At 44.5% G+C, this 21,204-nt stretch overlaps 1 protein-coding gene across 2 annotated transcripts in view; it reads right to left on the bottom strand.

Annotated features, from left to right (window-relative positions):
* RINT1 (RAD50 interactor 1) overlaps positions 1 to 21,204 on the bottom strand; it is a 26,368-nt gene extending 5,164 nt beyond the window's left edge. Inside the window, exons 1-12 of one of the 2 annotated variants that reach the window (XM_004602119.3) lie at positions 21,030 to 21,204; positions 20,524 to 20,569; positions 17,739 to 17,923; positions 13,126 to 13,367; positions 9,169 to 9,342; positions 8,926 to 9,075; positions 8,235 to 8,391; positions 7,353 to 7,463; positions 6,825 to 7,050; positions 5,571 to 5,708; positions 3,843 to 4,042; positions 701 to 915 (exon numbers count right to left, since the gene is read on the bottom strand). In XM_004602119.3, the coding sequence (XP_004602176.2) occupies positions 701 to 915; positions 3,843 to 4,042; positions 5,571 to 5,708; positions 6,825 to 7,050; positions 7,353 to 7,463; positions 8,235 to 8,391; positions 8,926 to 9,075; positions 9,169 to 9,342; positions 13,126 to 13,367; positions 17,739 to 17,923; positions 20,524 to 20,569; positions 21,030 to 21,071 (1,886 nt within the window). In that variant the 5' untranslated portion in view covers positions 21,072 to 21,204. The remainder of the gene's footprint in view (positions 1 to 700; positions 916 to 3,842; positions 4,043 to 5,570; positions 5,709 to 6,824; positions 7,051 to 7,352; positions 7,464 to 8,234; positions 8,392 to 8,925; positions 9,076 to 9,168; positions 9,343 to 13,125; positions 13,368 to 17,738; positions 17,924 to 20,523; positions 20,570 to 21,029) is intronic. The other variant, XM_055134817.1, reaches the window with a different exon arrangement.

Below are 21,204 nucleotides of genomic sequence, written 5' to 3'. Positions count from 1 at the left end.
CGTGCAAGGCAAACGCCCTACCCGCTGTGCTATGTCTCCAGCCCCAGCATCTGACTTTCTAAGATGGGGGCAGGCGAGGCCATCCCATGCCATACCATACGCCAGTTCTCTGTTCCTCTATCACACCAGAGGGTTCAATTATGATCAGTTTTTGTTTTGTTTTGTTTTTCTTTTTGGGTCACACCTGGTGATGCACAGGGGTTACTCCTGGCTCTGCACTCTGTAATTATTCCTAGTAGTGCTCAGGGGACCATATGGGATGCTGGAAATCAAATCCTGGTGGGCCGAGTGCAAGGCAAACGCCCTACCCGCTGTGCTCCAGCCCCTGTTTTGTTTTGTTTTTTGATGAAGAATATCTGAATGTGTTTTAGTAAGGTTTCTATCTAAAATAATCAAAATATAGGGGCTGGAGTAATAGTGCAGCAGGTAGGGTGGTTGCCTTACATGTCAACTTGAGTTTGGTCCCAGCACCTCATATGGTTCCCGAGCCTGCCAGGGGTAAAGCCTGGGCACCACCCTCAGGGGGGTGGCCCCCAAACCAAACAACCAATCAGAACATTCGGAGTCCCAAAGGTTAACAGCTGTGCTAATGTAGCTACCTTGGAAATCTGGTTCTATGTCACCTTTTGACTTTTTCCAAACTGGAATGGAGAGCTGACTTACAAGAACAAACAAACAAACAAACAAACAAAAGAGTTACCTTTCTTTTTTGTAGAGCTTGGCGGCCTCTTTAACTTCTCTAAAAACGTGGTCCACCTGACGAGTGAGCATGTCATGCTTCAAACGCTCTAACAGGCTAATCATGTCATCAAAGACAGAGCTCTCCATCGAGGCCAGCTGCCCCAGCTGCAGCTTACTCAGGGTGTTGTTCTCTGCAAAGACCTCCAATGCCGCCTGTTGAAGCTGCAGAAAGAACTGAAGACAAAAAACATTATGTGCATTTGTATCATTTTTCCCCTCTGCACTATAGGAAAACAATGCTGTGAATAATTATCCAAAGATGAAGAACAAACGTCCATTAATCAGGGACTGGCGTGGTCACACCATTGATTGGTTCGGGATGGAGATGGCAAGCATCCCCTTGGCATTTCTGCTGGAGCTCTCCGGAGAGAGAGGCCGATGGGCCATATGCTCCTGGAGCTACCTACAGTCCTATCACCCAGAGCCTGCTTGCACAGGAAGTCAAAAAGGAACAATTTCATTTTATTTTTGGTTTTTGAGCCACATGCAGCAGTGCTCAGGGCTTACTTCTGGGATCTGTGTGTGGGGAGCACTCCTTGGGTTCCTGGGACCATCTTTTGTGCCAAGACTGAACCAGTTGCCTCTTGCTGTCTATCTCTCTGACCCCAGAAACAAACAACTTCTTATAAAGCCCTGTCTAATCCGCCTAATGCAAACGACAGCCTCACTCCACCGCACTCGGCCAGTATGAGTCTGAGTTCTCTCAGCTACAGCTGCAAAAGTCCTGTGTCTGAATGGCTGGATAGTCTGTCCACTTTTTCCAACTAAATAAAACAACAGTTCCAATGATGTTTAGGTATAGCATTCATAGGCTGAGAGCCTAGGAAGATAATTAAAAGACTTTTGATGTTAAATAGAATTTGTACTGTAACAGGATACAGAATTGATTTCTGATTTGAAGATCCAACAAGCAGACTTCGGAGGACACAGTTAATTTAGTATTGGGTTATAAATTTTCTAAGAATAGGAGAACAGGGGCTGGAGTGATAGCACAGCGGGTAGGGCGTTTGCCTTGCACGAGGCCGACCCGCGTTCAATTCCCAGCATCCCATATGGTCCCCTGAGCACCACCTGGGGTAATTCCTGAGTGTAGAGCCAGGAGTAACCCCTGTGCATCGCAGGGTATGATCCAAGAAGGGGGAAAAAAAAAAGAATAAGAGAACAGCCAATTCACTTTTCTTTTTCTTTTCTGGGGGATAGATAATACCTCTGGCAATGCTCAGAGATTACTCCCAGCTCTGCAATCTCCTGCATGTGCTCCGTGAACCATATGGGATGCCGAAGATAGAACCCAGGTTGGCCACATGCAAGGCAGTCCCACCAATTCTTTTTTCTTAGAATACAGTATAATTAAATACTTAATGATGTTCCATCCTTTGTTGAAGCTAAGAATGTGGCCCTCTTTAGGTCATGTGGCATAAGAATAAAGAATGACAATTTGCTTTATACTATTAAAAAGACTCAGCAGGGGGACAGAGAGAGAGTTCTGAGGGTAAGGGCACTTGCCTTGTGTGCAGCCAAATGGGTTTGATCCCTGGCATCCCATCTCTAACAGGCTAATCATGTCATCCCCTAAGCCCTGCCAGGAATGATTCCTGAGTGCAGAGTCAGGAAAAAGCCTTGAGTATTGCTGGGTGTGGCCCAAGGCAAAATGAAAACGAGACAAAAAATGCTCAGTAGAAAATATAGCAATGTCAGGCTGCAGAAATAGTACAGTGGGTATGGAGCTTGCCTTGTATGCAGCCAGCCCTGGTTCGATCCCTGGCATCCCATATGGATCCCAACCACTACCAAGAGTAATTCCTGAGTGCACATCCAGGAATAATCCCTAAGCATCTTCCAGTACGGTCCCCCCACCAAAAAAAACACCAAAAAACAAAAGTAACAATAACAACAAAAACAATATTGGAACTAAATGAATACTTCTTAAAATTAGAAAGTCCAGGATTTTATTGAATTTTACACCATTAATTAATCTTAGCTTTTTCTGGAATAGTAATTGCCATGCATTGGATATTTCCCAACTATAAATTCTAGAGAGGCATGTTAGAGAGATCATACAGGGATTAAGGGTCTTGCCCTGCACACACCAGACTCGATCCCCACCACCATCAATCATGGTTCCCTGAGCACCTCCAGGAGTGATGCCTGAGCAGCATCAAGAGTGAGCCCTGAGGGGCCGAAGCGACAGTACAGTGGGTAGGGTTTGCCTTGCATGCAGCCAACCCGGGTTCAATTCCTGGCATCCCATATGGTCTCCCAAGTACCACCAACAGTAATTCCTGAGTGCAGAGTCAAGAGTAACCCCTGAGCAATGCTGGGTTTGTTTGTTTGTTTGTTTTTTTTTTTTTTGGTTTTTGGGTCACACCTGGCGATGCACAGGGGTTACTCCTGGCTCTGCACTCAGGAATTACTCCTGGCGGTGCTTAGGGGACCATATGGGATGCTGGGATTTGAACCCGGGTTGGCCGAGTGCAAGGCAAATACCCTACCCGCTATGCTATCACTCCAGCCCGCAATGCTGGGTTTGACCCAAAAAGAAAAAAAAAAAAGTGAGCCCTGAGCACAGTAAGGGGTGGCCCAAAACACGCACAAAACAAAAGCTAAAGAGAAACAAAAGTTCATATTATAAACATAACACTATTTCATGACAAAGTGGACTTTCTTCTCTAATGGTGAAAATGCAGGACTATTCAACAGTTTTGGAACTGATGAAGGAAAAATACGCCGTACTTCCTAAGGCTGGCCTAATTGTTGTTTTGTGTTTCTGCTGGTAGACTGGAGCAATAGCACAGCGGGTAGGGTATTTGCCTTGCATGTAGCCGACCCAGATTCGATTCCTCAGTCCCTCTCAGAGAGCCCAGCAAGCTACCAAGAGTATTCCACCCGCATGGCAGAGCCTGGCAAGCTACCTGTGGCGTATTCGATATGCCAAAAACAGTAACAACAAGTCTCACAATGGAGACGTTACTGGTGCCCACTCAAGCAAATCCATGAACGACAGGATGACAGTGCAGTTTTTGCTTGTGATAAGACTATACAAAAGATAAAATTGCCCAAACTACTAATATACTACTTAATATAAAAGCACATTAACTTACAATATTGTCAGCCCAATCTGCTAGGACTGTGGCGATATAATTCACAGCATTAAGAATCGCACAGTATCGAAAGCCCAGGGAAGCTCTAGTCTCTTCTTTCATCACCTGAGTTAATCGGATTCTAAAATCATCCACTAAGTCCTTCTGTAACTCCAGGAACTGCAGCTTTCGGGAAGCTGTGGGAAGATTTTTATACCTGTCTGTAGAGAAAGTTAATAAGACATATGAAGGTTTTTAGAACTGCCCAGGACATAGTTACAAGTTTCCCCTACTGACTTTGCTTTGGTGCCTTTGTCAAAAAAATCAATTTCCGGGGCTAGAGGTAAGTACAGTGGATAAGGTGCTTGCCTTGCATGTGGCTGATAAGGGTTCAATCCCTGACATCGTATAGGGTCCCCTGGGCCCACTAGGAGTGATCCCTGAGCACAGAGCCAGGAGTAATCCCTGAGCAAAGCCAGGCGTGGCCCCCCAAAACAAAAAACAACAATAAATCTATAAGAATCTATCTTCCCTCTCCCTTCATGCTCTCTTTCTCTCTCTTTCATGCTGCAAAACCTCATACCTGCAAGGCAAGTGCTCTATGCTGAACTATATACCCCGGCAACAACTGATCTATTTCTATACTCTCTAAGGTCACTGGTTTCTCAGAAATATTTATCAAAACTCACTGAACTGTATACGTAAGATCCAGGCATTCCACTCCGTATCAACATTTCAAATTGTTTCTAAGGCTTAAGAAATTTATGTACAGGGCTGGAGCAATAGCACAGCGGGTAGGGCATTTGCCTTGCAGGCGGCCGACCCAGGTTCGATTCCCAGCATCCCATATGGTCCCCTGAGCACCGCCAGGAGTAATTCCTGAGTGCATGAGCCAGGAGTAACCCCTGTGCATCGCCGGGTGTGACCCAAAAAGCAAAAAAAAAAAGAAATTTATACACAAAATCACTCTGTTTTTTCAAAGACATCTTTTGGGGGAGCAAAGGTGCTCACTCAAAAAGCCTCTGAGTACCATCAATCCCCACAATAAACATTTAAATTAAAAAAAAATTACATATATCTTCTTTAAAAAGGAATGCACAATTTGAATTAGTTTAAAAAAATGCATACACAATTTACAAGTAAAATAAAATGTATTTTTATTTTGGGGAGGGTCACACCTCGTTGTGCTTAGGGTTCACTCCTGGCTCTGCACTCCTGACTGGGGGGACCATATGGGCTGCCGGGGATTGAACTCAGGCTGGCTGCACATAAGGCAAGCACCTTACTCACTGTACTATCTCTCCAGCCCCTCAAATACCTTAAATATCTTTTTTTGGTTTTTTTTTTTTGCTTTTTGGGTCACACCTGGCGATAAACAGGGGTTACTCCTGGCTCTGAACTCAGGAATCACCCCTGGTGGTGCTCAGGGGACCATATGGGATGCTGGGAATTGAACCCGGGTTGGCCGCGTGCAAGGCAAATGCCCTACCCGCTGTGCTATTGCTCCAGCCCCCCTCAAATACCTGAAGTATCTTTAATATGTTCTAGAAAGGGCCGGAGAAATAGTTAGAGGTTAAGGCGCTTAATTCCCATCCATTTGAAGGCCCTGGTATTGCAGATGGTCCTCTGAGCACAGAGCCAGGAATAGACCCTGACACAGCCATGTGGCCCGAAGTCTCCTCTAACCCCACACACACACACACACACACACACACACACCCAACACACACATCCCCCTTTTGTATTTACCGGTTATAACCAAGAGTAGTGTCATAAAAGTTTCTGCACAATCTGGAACTTTCATCTCATCCACATCAGTAATATCCTTGTATTGTGAAATCCAGGCAGCTTCTGATGAAAGCATTGAGTCCATTTTTTGAAGAGCAACTGATAGGCAGAAAAAAAGCTTCTTCAATTAAATGGTTAACAGTCATTCCTAACTTTTCAATCTTACTTTTTATTTGTTTGTTCTTACATCTTACCCAGTGATGCTCAGGGCTTCTTACTCCTGGCTCTGTGCTCAGGGATCACTACTAGTGATGCTTGGAGGACCTTATTTGGTGCCGGTATCAAACCACGGGTCAACTATGTATAAGGCAAGCACTTTACCTGCTATACTATCTACCTAGTCCCTCTTATCAATGTTTCAGTTCACAGCTTTTTAAAAAATGACTTCTGGGGCTGGAGCGATAGCACAGCAGATAGGGCATTTGCCTTGCACGCGGCCGACCTGGGTTCGATTCCCAGCATCCCATATGGTCCCCTGAGCATCGCCAGGAGTGATTCCTGAGTGATTCCTGAGTGATTCCAGGAGTAACCCCTGTGCATAGCCAGGTGTGACCCAAAAAGCAAAAACAAAACAAAACAAAACAAAAAGACTTCTTTCTTTCCCTTGTTTTGGAGGGTGGTGGTTGTGGTGGTAAACTCCCACATGGTACTCAAGGATTCAGGAGGCCGCTCCCAGCAATTCTCAGCCAAAAATCCAGTGGTTCACTAAGAGGGCCCAAAGTCACACAGTAGGTGCTCTGAGACATCCAGACGTCCCTCAACCTCTACCCAAAATCTCCAAAATAATTTTATGGGTTAGAAAAACTTTACCCAGAATTATTCTACTAAAAATAAAAATACTCTACGTATGTAAAATCCAAAAAAGTTAACTCTATAATCCAATGGCTTTTAGAATATTTTTTGGAACTGTGTATGTTTCTGTACACATATATTTACTGTATTTATATATTTTCTGGAACTGTATTCATATGTTTCTTAGTGGAATATTTTAGAATATTCCATATGTTTCTTGAGTGGAATATTTTATAATATTCCATTCAAGAAACATATGAATACAGTTCCAGAAAAGAAAAGTTTGAAAAATATGAGGATTTCCTGAGAGGATATTTATGTGGCCTTATTTGACCCAGAACTGGAGGGGAAAAGCACCCCAAGTTTATACACACACATGCAAAGAGGCATCTCTCTTCTCCCTCTGGCCAGAGAAGTACTTACATTTTCTTTCCACCGTCAGCCATCTCTGAAAGCAGGACTCCTCTGAGAGAATATGCATACAGTTAGCAAAAGTGTCAGGATAGCCGTGCACACTATGTAGCTCCCTCTCAAACAGAAGCACCTCATCCACTAAATGGCAGAAGAGATTATCATCATAGAGCAGACAGGGAATATCAGCTGCTAACTTCTCAAGCACCAACATCATGAGGCCTCGAGAAAATTCAAGCTAAAAAAAAAAAAAAAGCATAGCATAAGAAATAGTTACGTATAAATTCTTTATCTTGTAAATGACATACTATAAGTGAGAAGTTATTCATGGACACACAGTTCTCAAATGGAAATGCTCAGAACTATCTCTCTCTCTATTTTTTGGGGGGGTAGGCATACCTAGCGATGCTCAGGGATCACTCCAGGCAGGGCTCAGTGGACTATACAGGGTGCCAGAGATCAAACCTGGGTTGGCTGCATACAAAGCAAGCTCCTTTACTCACTGTTTTATCACTCTGGCCCCAGAACTGTGTCTCTTACCCTTGCATTGACTGAAGAGCCTGCTTTGTCTAGTACTGGCTGAATCTTCTCATCCAGAAATTGAGTGTGATTCCCAATCCACATAAGCACTTGCGCCAAGTACCATTCAGGCTATGGAAGGAAGTAAAACAGAATTATTAAGTAATTTCAACCAAAAAGTTACAACTAAATGTCTAACTGTATACACACAGCACTTAACAAAACTTAGTTGAAAATTCCCACATAATAGTAGAATCTCTACTATAAACTCTAAACTTATACCAGGATTAACAATAACAATTATTTCCCAGGTATTCCCAACAAATTCCGGAAATAAAGGTTAAATCAGTGAACTCTGTAAGTTACAATGTTATATGTATATACGTATATATAAAAATATAAAACCTAGCTCTTTAAACTATACGAAACGAGGGCTGGAGAGACAGGACAGTGGGTAGCGCGCTTGCCTTGCACACGGCTGATCAGGGTTCAATCCTGGATCTGAGTTGAATCTCTTAAGACGTGAGCCCTGAGTACAGAGCCAGGACTTAGCCCTGAGCACTGCTGGGTGTGACCATAAAACAAAAGCAAAAACCCAAATACATAAAACATAAAATGGGACTGAGATGTGGCTTGGGTATTGCTGTGGGTCTGATATGCACAGTGAGAGATAAGGACCCAGCCCTAAGGGTTTCATAGTAAATGCTACAGTAGTAAAAGGAAAATGAGGAATTGGAGTTGAGTGAACTGGTCCCTACAGTATATCAACACAAGTCCCCACATATATCTGGGGCAGTGACAGAGAAGAAATTAGCTCCTTCAACAAGAGAAAAAATAATGTGAATAGAGTCAAATTGCCATTTTCTCTGAGTAAAAGCCCAAGGACAAGAGAGCAAAACAAACCTTGCTTATGACATTGGTCTGTCGGTTTCCGCGGAAGTGATACCTGAACCTTTTCTGCAGCGGGGTCAGCATGATTTGGATGGGCAGAATGACAGGAGGGGATGGGGGAAGAGAATATTTTCCTGGCAGTTGTTTTGGCTCAGTAAGTAATTCATCTCTGACATAGTAAAGTCAAGGAAAGGAATTAAAAGAACAGGCATGGCTTATATACACACATGCGTGCACACACACACACACACACACACACACACATATACAGACATGCATACACACCACGGTTACTAAGGCTTACACCAGTTACTCTCTCCCCTTTCTTGGGGTCCTATCCATAGTGTTCAGGGGATCATGAGGGCATCTGACATACAAAGCATGCACATAATCATTTGAACTATGACTTTCCAATTGTCATTTTTTTTTTAACTATCCCAAGGGACTTAGAGGTGATGCAAAGTTGTGTCAGTCATGTATTTCACAGCTCCTAATAACCACCGCACCCCCGTATGCAATTTACTCTGAGACCAATATATTGTTCACAGGTATCTATAGATCAAGTCCAAATCCTACAATCCTGTTTGGCATCTTGGCTGCTTTTCAAAAAAAAAAGTTTTACTCTCTAGCCACAAATCCACTGCAGAAAAAGGACAATTTAATGAGTTCAGCTTTTTTGGTTTTTTAACTCCAACAAAGATACGAGGTTTGTAGTTTCAGAAGCTGAATAAACAATGTCTCCAGGTTACTGTATATCTCCGGGGCAACAGCTGGTCGATTTAAGCCAACAGTTTGAGACTGAGGGGTTGCAATGAATGGCCAATGAAGCTGTGCTAAAATCTCCTCAAAATCACTGTAACAGAAAAATAACATATTTCAGCATGATAGAGCAATCACCAAGTATCCGTCACATTCAATTATCATGAAATACGGACAAATTCCTTACCTTGTGAGTTTATCCTTGAGAATTTTATGCCAGAATTTAACCGTGGACCTCATGAAACCAAGAAGATGAGTACAAGATGACTCCTGAAGGTTAATGTCCAGTTCTGCCATGGAGACCAGAGTAGAGGCTGCCTCTGGGACATTGTTGGTCATTAGGTACTGCTGAATGTTATCACTACAAAACATGGCAAAGTACATTACTGACATTAGTAAGCACATTACTCACCAATAATGCAACCAAAAAAAGAGAGCCAGAGAGATGGTACTCGGGTCTAGGCTCCTTCTGTGGAAGTGGCCGACTCTGGTGGAATCCCTGGCACCAGATGTGGTCTCCTGAGCACCCCCAGGAACGATCTCTGTGCACAGAGCCAGGAGTTCAATCCTGAGCAAGGTCCTGAGCACAGCCAGATGTGGTCCCAAAGCCACCATGCTCCCATCCCCGCCAGCCTCTGGAAAAAGATAAGGCAAGTGGGAGGGGACTGAGGCTCACTGAGAAAACATAGACCCCATCCAGAGATTGCAGCTAAATGTTGCCGTGCTAGAATGTTAGTCCAAATCTTTTTTTTTTTTTTTTTTGCTTTTTGGGTCACACCTGGCGATGCACAGGGGTTACTCCTGGTTCTGCACTCAGGAACTACCCCTGGCCGTGCTTAGGGGACCATATGGGATGCTGGGATTTGAACCTGGGTCGGCCTCGTGCAAGGCAAACGCCCTACCTGCTGTGCTATCGCTCCAGCCCCAATAAAAGTTTTTTAAAAATTAAATTTACAAAAAAAAATAAAATAAATAAAAAATTAAAAAAATTAAAAATTAAATTTACTCATCAAATTCCTTAAAACAGCTAAAGAAAGTCTTCAGGACTAATTTAGCCATGAGCCGCAGTTTTGCATACTTAAGTCCATAAAGCCAAATGGAAACTGACATGTTCCTTTCGATTAAAAATATTCCCTGGGGCTGGAGTGATAGCACAGCGGGTAGGGCGTTTGCCTTGCACGCGGCCAACCCGGGTTCGAATCCCAGCATCCCATATGGTCCCCTGAGCACCGCCAGGGGTAATTCCTGAGTGCAGAGCCAGGAGTAACCCCTGTGCATCGCCAGGTGTGACCCAAAAAGAAAAAAAAAAAAATATTCCCTACCTAAAGTCATTTATTTTATAAGATTAAGAAACCAAATGTAACCTTTTACATCATGACTCTCAGCTCAGGAGCACCCCCTGCAGGACATCTGAAGCAAGTGCTCTCCTTCAAGGCAGCCTCTGAGGTTTCCTGTCCCGGCTCTGCCAGGCCTTTAGGTGACTGGGACTCTGGTTTGGGGTAGTGCTTTCAGTGTGCCTCACCCAGGGCTGTCCTAAGGGACATGTACCCCACTGGCCTGTGTGCCATGAGACACTGGCATCTGTCCTGTCTGCCTTCCTTGAACCTGTTTTGTTTTCTGGTGTCACTCTTTGGGGCATCAACAAAGATCCTAAGCTCATACTGACATTATTTTATTTCTGGCATCCTTTATGGCCATACCCTACCTTTATTCTCTCACTATTTTTCTCCTGGCCACTTTTCTGTATCGGGACAATATGGAATGCCAGGGATCTAACCTGGGAACAGAATGATTCCATCCCTGAATGCAGAGCCATGAGTAAGCCCTGAGCACCACCAGGTGTGGTCGAAAAACAAAACAAACAAACAAGCAAACAAACCTATTTTATTAGAATGAAATAGATCCACTTATAAAACTGAAACATGAATGATATTTAAGGCATAGGAAAAATTAGGGAAAGAGAGTTCATTCATTGTGCTCTGATGTTGCTGTATTACAGCACTCATGAATTAGAATGACTATAAAGGTCCAAGTTCTAGAAAGAAGAAATTACTTTTCTTTTTTTTCCCACAAGAAAGTATTACAGAATAAAAATCAGGTCATTAGAGGGAAATTAGAAAATGAGGAAAATCTCAGAAGCTCAAAAAGAAAGCTAGAAATAGATGTATTACAAAAGACCTAAGGGAAAGAATACTTTATTAAAAAGAGAAATTACTGTGTCCTAGTTGATTATGAATTTAATTCCTATTTCTAATACAATTCCCCGGGGCATGTTTCTCTTTTAAACAATTAAGACATCAGAAAAAAGGTTATCCATAACCAAAGTCCCTTCTTAGTTAATCAATTATTTTGGCAACTACAATAGTAAAGCTTTTAAACAACTTATTTTACTATAAAAGGTTATTATTCCTTCTAGAGAAGCAAGGAGAAATGAAGTAAAATAAGTGTTTAAAATTAATTAAATTAATTAACTGCAAATAATTTATATGAACAAGAATGAGAAGTTCTAAAAAGTTTAAGTTAACTTCTAGGATCACTAGTAACCCCATAACCTCAGGCAAATTACTTTTTCAGTACATGCAAAACTTATATAGGCAAAATCAAGATTTCTAATTCTATAAGGGTTATTTCTCCTTGTGTTCTTTTTTTTTTTTTTTTTTTGCTTTTTGGGTGGGCTGGAGTGATAGCACAGCAGGTAGGGCATTTGTCTTGCATGTAGCCAACCGGGTTCAATTTCTTGTCCCTCTCGGAGAGCCTGGCAAGCTGCCCGTGGCATATTCGATATGCCAAAAACAGTAACAACAAGTCTCAATGGAGACATTACTGGTGCCTGCTCGAGCAAATTGATGAACAACGGGATGACAGTGCTACAGTGATAGGTAAATCTTTCAATTCTTGAGGAAAATAGGAGAAAATGATATGGAACTGGAGAGATAGTAAAGTGGAAAAGGCACTCGTCTTGCATGCAGCTGACCCAGGTTCAATCCCCAGCACCCAGTATGTTCCAGTATGTTTCCCTGAAACCCCGCCAAGAGTGATTGCTAAATGCAAAGACAGCCCTGAGCATGGCCATATATGGCCCCCCAAATTAGCAAACAAACAATATTCTCAGATAATGTTTTCCCCTCAAGTCCTCCTGATATTAATGGTTGCAGACAGGTTTGAAGCAAGAATAATTAAAACAGGCTGGAGAGAGAGTACAATGGGTAGGGTGCTTGCTTTTTTTTTCTTTTTGGGTCACACCCGGCAATGCACAGGAGTCACTCCTGGCTCTGCACTCAGGAATTACCCTTGGTGGTGCTCAGGGGACCTTATGGGATGCTGGGAATCGAACCCGGGTCGGCCGCATGCAAGGCCAACGCCCTACCCGCTGTGCTATCGCTCCAGCCCGGGTGCTTGCTTTGTATACATTCAACTGGGGCTTGATCCCCAGCACCACATATAGTCCCCTGAGCACCACCAGGAGTGATCCCTTGAACAAAGAGCCAGGAGAAAGCCCTGAGCACCCACTAATGTGTGACCCCAAACCAAAAAGTAAGAATAATTAAAAGACAGAAAAACTGAAATAGTATAATTTGACATGCTGGGAAGCCATGTTCTAAAACCTATACCTCCCAAACTAAAAAAACTAATTTTTTCTAGGGGCTAAAGAAAATAGTACAGTGGCTGTGGCACTTGCCTTGCACATAGCTCACCTGGGTTCGATCCCCAGTATCCCATATGCCCTAAGCTTTGCTAGGACTGATCCCTGAGTATCGCTGGGTGTGGCTCTAATGCAATCCCCTCCCCCTCACACACACAAAAGAAAGAAAATGAAACAAATAGGAGAAACAAAGAGGAATAATAATACATTGTAGGGCGTTTTATTAATCAACATTATAAATAATAGGGTTTTAAAAACTATGTTCAAAATACAACTATAGGACTTAAATTTTTTACTTAGCTTGCTTTCTTTCACATGCAAATTAAGCTTCCTGAAAAGTTTATGTTCATTCATAATAATAATGCTATTTTCATAACAACTGGTAAAATTATATTATTATAATCTTTAATTAGCACAATTATTTTAATGGTTTGCATGCGCTCTCTCAGACAGAACCTCAGAGGAAAATAATAATTATGAGAACAAAGAGACCCATTTTACCTTAGCTCTTCAATTTGCGAAATCCATTTAAGGTAAGCGAGATGCCGTTCAATCTCTTCAATTTGATTAATCATGGCCCCAAGATCATCCATCCAGGGCTGTGCGGTCTGCAGATGGCTGTTAATGGAACTGAGCAGATGAGTTTCTTGCTCCAGAAATTGATCAAGGGATTGCTTTGATTCTTCTGCATTTTTTAAGGCACTTTGAATTCTTTTAGGGATTTCTGACGAAATTGTAAGTACCTAACCACGCCAAAATAAACAACAGCAGCAATCAGATGAAACTTTCATAACCTTTATTAGTTCATTATTTTCAAAATGCATAATTGGCGTTTGATAAAACTGAAAATTGTCAATGAAAGGGCTGATTTCTGCATCCAGTACCAACAAACCTAAACATGAAATGTTAAATTTGGAGAGTGGTAGGGTCAGGTGTGTCACACTGGCCCCCGGTAAGCCTCACTGTACCTTCCTTCATGAAGGGACCCACTTTTGGACGATGAATCCAGAGAACACCAACATGCTGTATCAATTAGCTATTTTCCCTCTAGCAAACGAAACTAATTCTAAAGCTGGGTTATCTGTATTTTACAACAGTCTCCCATGTGAGAGACTAGAAAGCACATTCAGGGGTCCCTGCACATGTTCCCCCAAAGTACTATCACAAGTACTGGACCAGGAATAGCCCCTGAGCATCACCATGTATGGTCTAAAAACCTACAAATTCTTTTTTCAAGTTCCACACTTGATTCTTTCTTTTTTGTTTCAAGGGGGAGGGGTCAGTGTCATACCCAGAAGTGGTCAGGACTTACTCCAGGCTCTGTGCTCAAGGATCACTCCTAGCAGGGCTCCATGCTGGAGACTGAACCTGGGTCAGCTGCATGCAAGGCAAGTGTGCTATCGCTGTGCTATGGCTCCAACCCCCCACGCCCCACATGATTCTGACTTAAGCTAGGCTGAGAATCACTGACTTGGAAGGATGATATTATTTTTATATGGATACTATTTTTATATATGGATACTATTCTTATATATGGACTTTATTCAATGAATTACTGTAGTATGTGGAAAAAACATACACAAATACTAGGCAACTCAACCAACACTCTTAAGAGACTCTGCTGCACAGACACTGTGCTAGGAAGAATCAGACACACACAAAAAAAGATGCAACATCTATCCTTTACATTCCGCTAGAGATGAAGCAAATCAACAGTTCTCAGTGCAGTAGTAGAGAGGCGCTAGGTGTAATGATATATAGTTGAAAGACTATAAGTAGGTGTGAAGTATGTCTTAGATTCTGTGTTTCTATTTTTTTTTTTTTTTTTTTGCTTTTTGGGTCACACCTGGAGATGCTCAGGGGTTACTCCTGGTTCTATACTCAGGAATTACTCCTGGCGGTGCTCAGGGGACCATATGGGATGCTGGGATTCGAACCCGGGTCAGCCGCGTGCAAGGCAAATGCCCTACTCGCTGTGCTATCGCTCCAGCCCCAGATTCTGTGTTTCTAACAAATCCCCCCACCATTCTGTTTTGGTTTGGTTTGGTGTGGGGGCTACTCCCAGCAGCGCCCAGGGCTACTCCTGGCTCTGCATTCAGGAACTACTCCCAGGGGTGCTAGGGGACTATAGGGGATGCAGAGGATTGAACAACCTGGGTTGGCTGGGTGTAGGGCAGACCCAAATCCCCCCGATTCTGAGTAGCAGAGTTTTGAGGTGTATGGCCCTGGTATGGCCTAGGTGGACTTATGGCAGGGGAGTTTTCAGGAATTTCTGGAAGAGGGCGAGGCAAGCAGAAGGAAGGAAGAGCTCAGTCATGGTGAGAGAATAGCAGCAGAGTCCAGAACGGCTCCAAGAGCACAGAGCAGACTCCAGAGGAACCAAGAAGAGGCAAGTGTGGAGAGGGTGAAAGACCAGCTCACAGTGCCCGCTGCCAGGAAACAGTGCTCTCCAGCCCGTCTACACCTGGCACCAGCACCTGTTCATTGGGTGAGTGTGTGGACCGGCGGTTCTGACCGGGAGTGCAGGCTGGTGGGGTTTCAACCTTTCTACGCCTGCAACCAGCACGGGCCCACACATGGAAACTTGAAGAATGTTGCCGTGGACGACTGTGGGATTCTGACAACAGAAATGGCATAAAGGCCAAGTGAGGTAGGTGTCTTGGGGAGAATCCGGAAGACCAGCTGAGGGGAGAAGTAGCACAGGGGAGCTTCGGTGGAAGGACTGCAGGTGGGCTAGAGAGCATGCCTTTGGGCAGGCACCTGTACAAGCAGGGGTGAGTCCTCCAGAACTGCTCTGCAGGAGTGGATAAGGTGGAGCTAGAATGGATAAGGTGGAGCTAGAATGTAGCAGCAGAGACAGTGCTCAGGCAGGAGAGTTGGGGGGGGGGGGTGCAGGGGGGGTGCGGGGGACTGAGGTGCCAGAGATGGGAGAACCTAAGAAGGTTGACAACCTAAGATGGCCCACACAAGGGTCCACTTGATATAATTTAGTAGTTAACACAACACAAATCTTCTATCCTTGACAACTCAGAGACACACAAATTTTCTTTTTAAAGACTATACTTGTTAGGAATTGTGGTTTCGTGGTAGTTGTTGTTGTTGTTGTTGTTGTTTAAAATATTTTTTGAGGGTGCATACACCTAACTGTGCTCAGGGCTTAGTCCTAGCTCCACACTCCTGGCAGTGTTTGCTGAGTCATATGAGGCTCCAGGGATTGGATGTGTGCAAGGCAAACAACCATTCCTGCTCTACTGCAATCTCTCCAACCTGCTCAGCCATTAGGATTTTTTTTTTTTTGGGGGGGGGTTGGCCACAACTGGCATTGCTCAGGGTTACTCCTATTTCAGCCTTCAGCACTCAATTATTCCTGCTGGTGCTCGGAGGACCATATGGAATTCTGGGGATTGAACCTGGGTCAGCTACATGCAAGGCAGGCTCTCTACCTGCTCTACTATAGCTTCAGCCCACATTAGGTTCTTAAAAATATTTTTTGGGGGCTGGAGCAATAGCACAGCTTGCAATGTGTTTGCCTTTCACACAGCTGACCCAGGTTCAATTCCCGGCATCCCATATGGTTCCCTGCGTACCGCCAGAAATAATTCCTGAGTGCACGAGCCAGGAGTAACCCCTGTGTATCGCCAGGTGTGACAAAGAAAGAAAAAAAGTATTCTTTTAGGGGCTGGATCGATAGCACAGTGGGTAGGGCGTTTGCCTTGCATGTGGCTGATCCGGGTTCGATTCCCAGCATCTTATATGGTCCCCTAAGCACCACCAGGAGTAATTCCTGAGTGCAGAGCCAGGAGTAACCCCTGTGCATCGCCAGATGTGACCCCCCCCAAAAAAAAAAATTCTTTCTTTTAGGGGCTGGAGCGATAGCACAGCAGGAAGGGTGTTTGCCTTGCACGTGGCCAACCCAGGTTCAATTCCCAGCATCACATATGGTGCCCCGAGCACCGCCAGGAGGAATTCTGAGAAATACCAGGAGTAACCCCTGAGCATTGCTGGATGTGACCCAAAAATACATTCACCATAAGGAGAAAAAACTTGGGAATACAGAAAAACAAAAAGAAAATAAATCGCTGGTTTGCCAACCACCCGGAACATCCATTACGATAATGTTTATAATGTTTACACTTAGGTTCACGTTTGTGCTCTATGAAAGCATGTGTAAGGAATTTGTCAGGATGCTGCTATAATATTTTTATCTACCATAAAACTCACTTATAGAAATACTTCACGGAGGCCAGGAGTGGCTCACAGGGCTGGTGCGCACATGCTTTGTGAGGTGAAGCCCTGCACCATCCTTTGTCAAGGTCCCAAGCAATGCCAGGAGTTGATGCATGAACATCAAGTGGGGAGTAGCCTGAGTACTGTAGGTTGTGACCCCAAAACAAAATTAACAAAAACGCTTTAAACTGAAGAAATGCTTTACCCTCTGTACCACCTCTCGGGCCCTTTCTTTCAGTACTTTGATTTGTTTTTTATTTTATTATTATTATACACGAAGGACCATTTTTTAACTCAGCAGGAATAATCCCTGAGTGCAGAGCCAGGAGTAACCTGCATGGAACTTTCCCTGGGCTCGCTCAGGACCATCAGTGTTTCTGAGATACGACATGACTCAAAAGCTGGGGATGAGGTTCTGCAAAAGAGCACTGGCCCTGCATATTTGAGGCCCTAGGTTTGCAAAATAATAATAAAATAGAATAAAAAGCAAACCAAAGTAGTAAAAGGAAGGGCCCAAGACGTGGCACAGTGGGTAAAGCACTTGCCTTACACTCAGCCAACCTGAGTTCAATGCCTGGAACCACATATGGTCCCCCAAGCACCACCAGGAGTGATCCCTGACGACAGAGCCAGGAGAAAGCCCTGAGCACCGCTGGGTGGCCGCCAAACCAAAAAATAAATAAAATACTAAAAAGTATAAATCATGTAAGAACTCTGTCTTGCACATAACTTATAAAATAGAATACTGCAGCTACTGAAAACCTATTAAACATTTAAAAATGATCAGTATTTGGTCACAATGTTGTATTGTCCACTTCCCAACTGTGATTAAATTTATATCAGTTATAATGAGCATGTCGATATAGTTACAGTAAGTTAATACTTGCCTGCTCTTCCAACTGCATTTTACTCTCCGTCATCTGTTCTATAAGCTTATCAAGTTTCTTTAAAGATTTAAGGTCATTTCCAACCTCCTTTTCTATGAAAGCAGACACGTAAGCAGAGAGATCACAATTATCTGTTTCTTTGTTGACTTGTTCACTTTCATCAAGAGTCACAATATTTTTGTCACCTAATACAAAAAAAAATACAATTATTCATTACCACCAATTACTATGGTGTTAAAAGAAACACAAAATATTTATAAGGGGGGCTGGATAGATAGCCCAGCGGGTAGCGCATTTGCCTTGCACGAGGCCAACCCAGGTTCATTCCCAGCATCCCATATGCTCCCCTGAACACTGCCAGGAGTAATTCCTGAGTGCAGAGTCAGGAGTAACCCCTGTGCATCGCTGGGTGTGAAAAGAAAAGAAAGTAAAATAAAAAATTCTTTAAAAAAAAATCATGTATTTTTCCTTTCTAGAATGTACTATTTTGATGTTGGGATAGCATTGCCACTCACCCTGGGTCCACCCCAGTCCCACGGCAGAACCTCCCTTTTGGGGTATTAGGAACTATTGCAACTGAAGCCTGAGTCAAGTAATTATGACCAAGTAATTATGCCCAAGAGTAGATATATTTCAGAGTCAATCAACTCCCCCAAATTAGGAGCATAGTATTAGTGGTCTTTGTGTTTAACCAAAGAGCATTGCCCTATAGTAAAATATAAAAAGGCTACAGGGGAAATAGAAAAGCAAGTAATTCACTACAAATACAAAATCCAGAATTACCAGAAAGTTTTGGCTTATAAACCAAGACTGACTTGGGGAACTGTGACAATGAAGTGTAAAACACAAAGGAAAGGTTACAGATAAACTCAGGGGATTAGGGATGCTCATAAGAGCACTGTGAGCTTTGCTGGGAGGAGGAAAAGGGGCAATTCACTGATGAAGCCTAAAACACTTCGGGTTAATAGCCAACACGGGACTAGCACTCCAACCCCCAAATAATATATTCTTAGTCAATTGAGATTCTTGAGGTTGAGGGACCAGGAGGCCAGAGAGATAGTATAGGCAATATACAGAGTTTCCCAGGCACCACCAAGAATGATTCCTGAGTGCAGCTAGGTGTGGCTCAAAGGCCAAAAAAATTGTTTAAAATGAATTAAATGACATAAAGGTGATTTGGGAGATCTTACATCTCTCCTTCTCTCCTTCTCTCTCTCTGCTAAGAGCCCTCCTAATGGCAAAGAAGATGACCAAGCCTCCGGAGGAGGACAAAGTCCACATATATCATTCCACTAAAATGACGTTTCTGTAGGCGTGAATTTCCTGGGCATGGGGCAAAGGTGGAATCGGGAAAGTTTTACCTGGGAGGTACAGGGCACTTTCAAACCTTTCAAGAAAGAGGAGCTAAGTTGTGCCAACTATGATGAGTGCCATGAGTAGTGACAGCTTTCTTTCTGAGCAGACTCTTATCAGCAGGCAATGCTGAGGACAAGCCTAACTCCCAGAGCCACCTGGGTGTGGAGGTACCCCTCCTCTCCTGACTACTCCACTCCCATGTTCATGCCCTGGTCAGCAGCGCCAAAATTCTCTTCTCACCTACTAAATAGCTGCTACATGCTTTCTCCTTTCTTTCCCAGTAAATCTCCAAACTTTCAGAGTCCCTAGAGACTCTTCTCCATATGCCTGTGATGTTCAGGGTATGACAGTAAAATGACAAACCTCCACTTCCCAGCCAGTTGTTGCTGTCAAAAGTAGGAAATGGTAGTGCTGGCCTTGTCCCTCTTTTTTGTCAAGTCCAAGTCCAGGAACCAAGTTACCCATTATGCTCATTTCACATCAACTTTTTAAAATTTATTTTTGTTCTTTTTGTTTGTTTTTATTTGGGGAGCAACCAGCAATGTTCAGAGCTTATTCCTGGCTCTGTGCTCAGGGACCACTCCTGGCAGGTTCAGGGTACCATATGGAGTGCCCAGGATCAAACCCAGGTCAGCTGTGTGCAAGGCAAATGCCCTACCCACTGTACTATTGCTCTGGTCCCTACTTGTTCATTTTTTATGTGGTGCTGGGAATTGTATAGAGTTAAGAGCAAAGCAGATTTTCTAACCGAGTGACACTCCTCATGCTGGATAAACATTTTTGTTTGTTGTTTGTGACCACGTCCAGCTGTGCTCAGGGCTTACTCTTAGCTCTGTGATCAGGGATCCCTCTGGGCAGTGCCAGGGGAACATAAGCAGTACTGGGTCAGCCACAAACTAGACAAGCAACCTGCCCACTGTACTATCTCTGCAGCCCCCAGAGGGACTTTTAATCAGATATTCATTGAAGATTTTAAGTGTGACCAAATAATGATCACTTGACTCCTTTGAATGTGGCACACGGGCCATCTCTCCTAAGTGGTTAGCCCCTCTAAATTCCTGATGTTTAGTAAGTTGATGCTTCAATAAAATAACAGGCCGGGGCCCAAATCTTTGGAACCCAGCGTCAGGGACAAAGACCTCCAGTGACCATCCCACTTCTTGCCGCGTAGGAAGGGGTCAGGGAGAGTTATGTCCCAGAGCCTTCCATATGCCACCACTTTAGAAAGACAATCACACCCATAAGACAAGCACACACAAATAACCATAATCAACACTGTATACCATGCGAGCACACGGTGTGTGTGGGGAAACTTTATCTAAAGGGCAACAGCGAGGCCCCTCCCTGGGAGGCAGGCGCCCGGGAGGCTAGTCTGGAGGGATGAGGGATGGTGGGGTGCCCAATGCTAAGGTGGGTGCAGGTGGCTTACTTTCCTCCTCCGAGTGCCTCCTTTCCTCGTTGCTTTCTGCGTCGCACTAGAGAGAACAGGAATGACAAACACTGTGGCATGAGTGACAGATGGAATTGACACATGGTTGGGGGGGGGTCACCATTCAGAGAACGGGGTGTAGGTGGAGGCACAGACCTTTGCTCGGGCCTTCTTAAGAGGCCTAGGGCCGTCTGATGTTGGTTCCTTCAAAGGGCCACCACTAGAACAGCGCTACCACCTCCCCCGGACCACTGAACGTCATGACTCAGCCCGACCCCCGGGGTCAAGTCCCCCCAGAAAGAGCGATCTCCGGGGAAATACCTCCCCTGAGCGGCGTGGTGATCGCCAGGGCTGCAGGGGTCTATCAGGACTTGCAGGGGTCACCTCCCCCCGCCCGGCCGGCCAGGGCCGCCTCCCGACACACTGGGGTGCCAAGTGCCACCTCACTGGGGCCACTCACATCCCTGCCCCCCACCCCCACCCCGGAGCTACCGGGGCCGCCTCACCTGCGCGGCCGGCTCATCGCCGCTGCGGCCGGCCGGGAGCATCCCCCCTGCGCGCGCGGCCGCCGCTCCTGCGCAGCCAGGGTGGCAAGTGGCGTCCGAGCGCGCCCGCGACCAGGCACGCAACCCCAGGCCGAGCGCCACCTCGGCTTCCTCTCCCGTCTCTCTGCGTCCCGCC

The sequence above is a fragment of the Sorex araneus genome, chromosome 1 (assembly GCF_027595985.1).
Source record: "Sorex araneus isolate mSorAra2 chromosome 1, mSorAra2.pri, whole genome shotgun sequence".
In the NCBI taxonomy this organism is placed as follows: domain Eukaryota; kingdom Metazoa; phylum Chordata; class Mammalia; order Eulipotyphla; family Soricidae; genus Sorex; species Sorex araneus.
The sequence above is the reverse complement of the archived record's forward strand: the minus strand, read 5'-3'. Positions and strand labels throughout refer to the sequence as shown.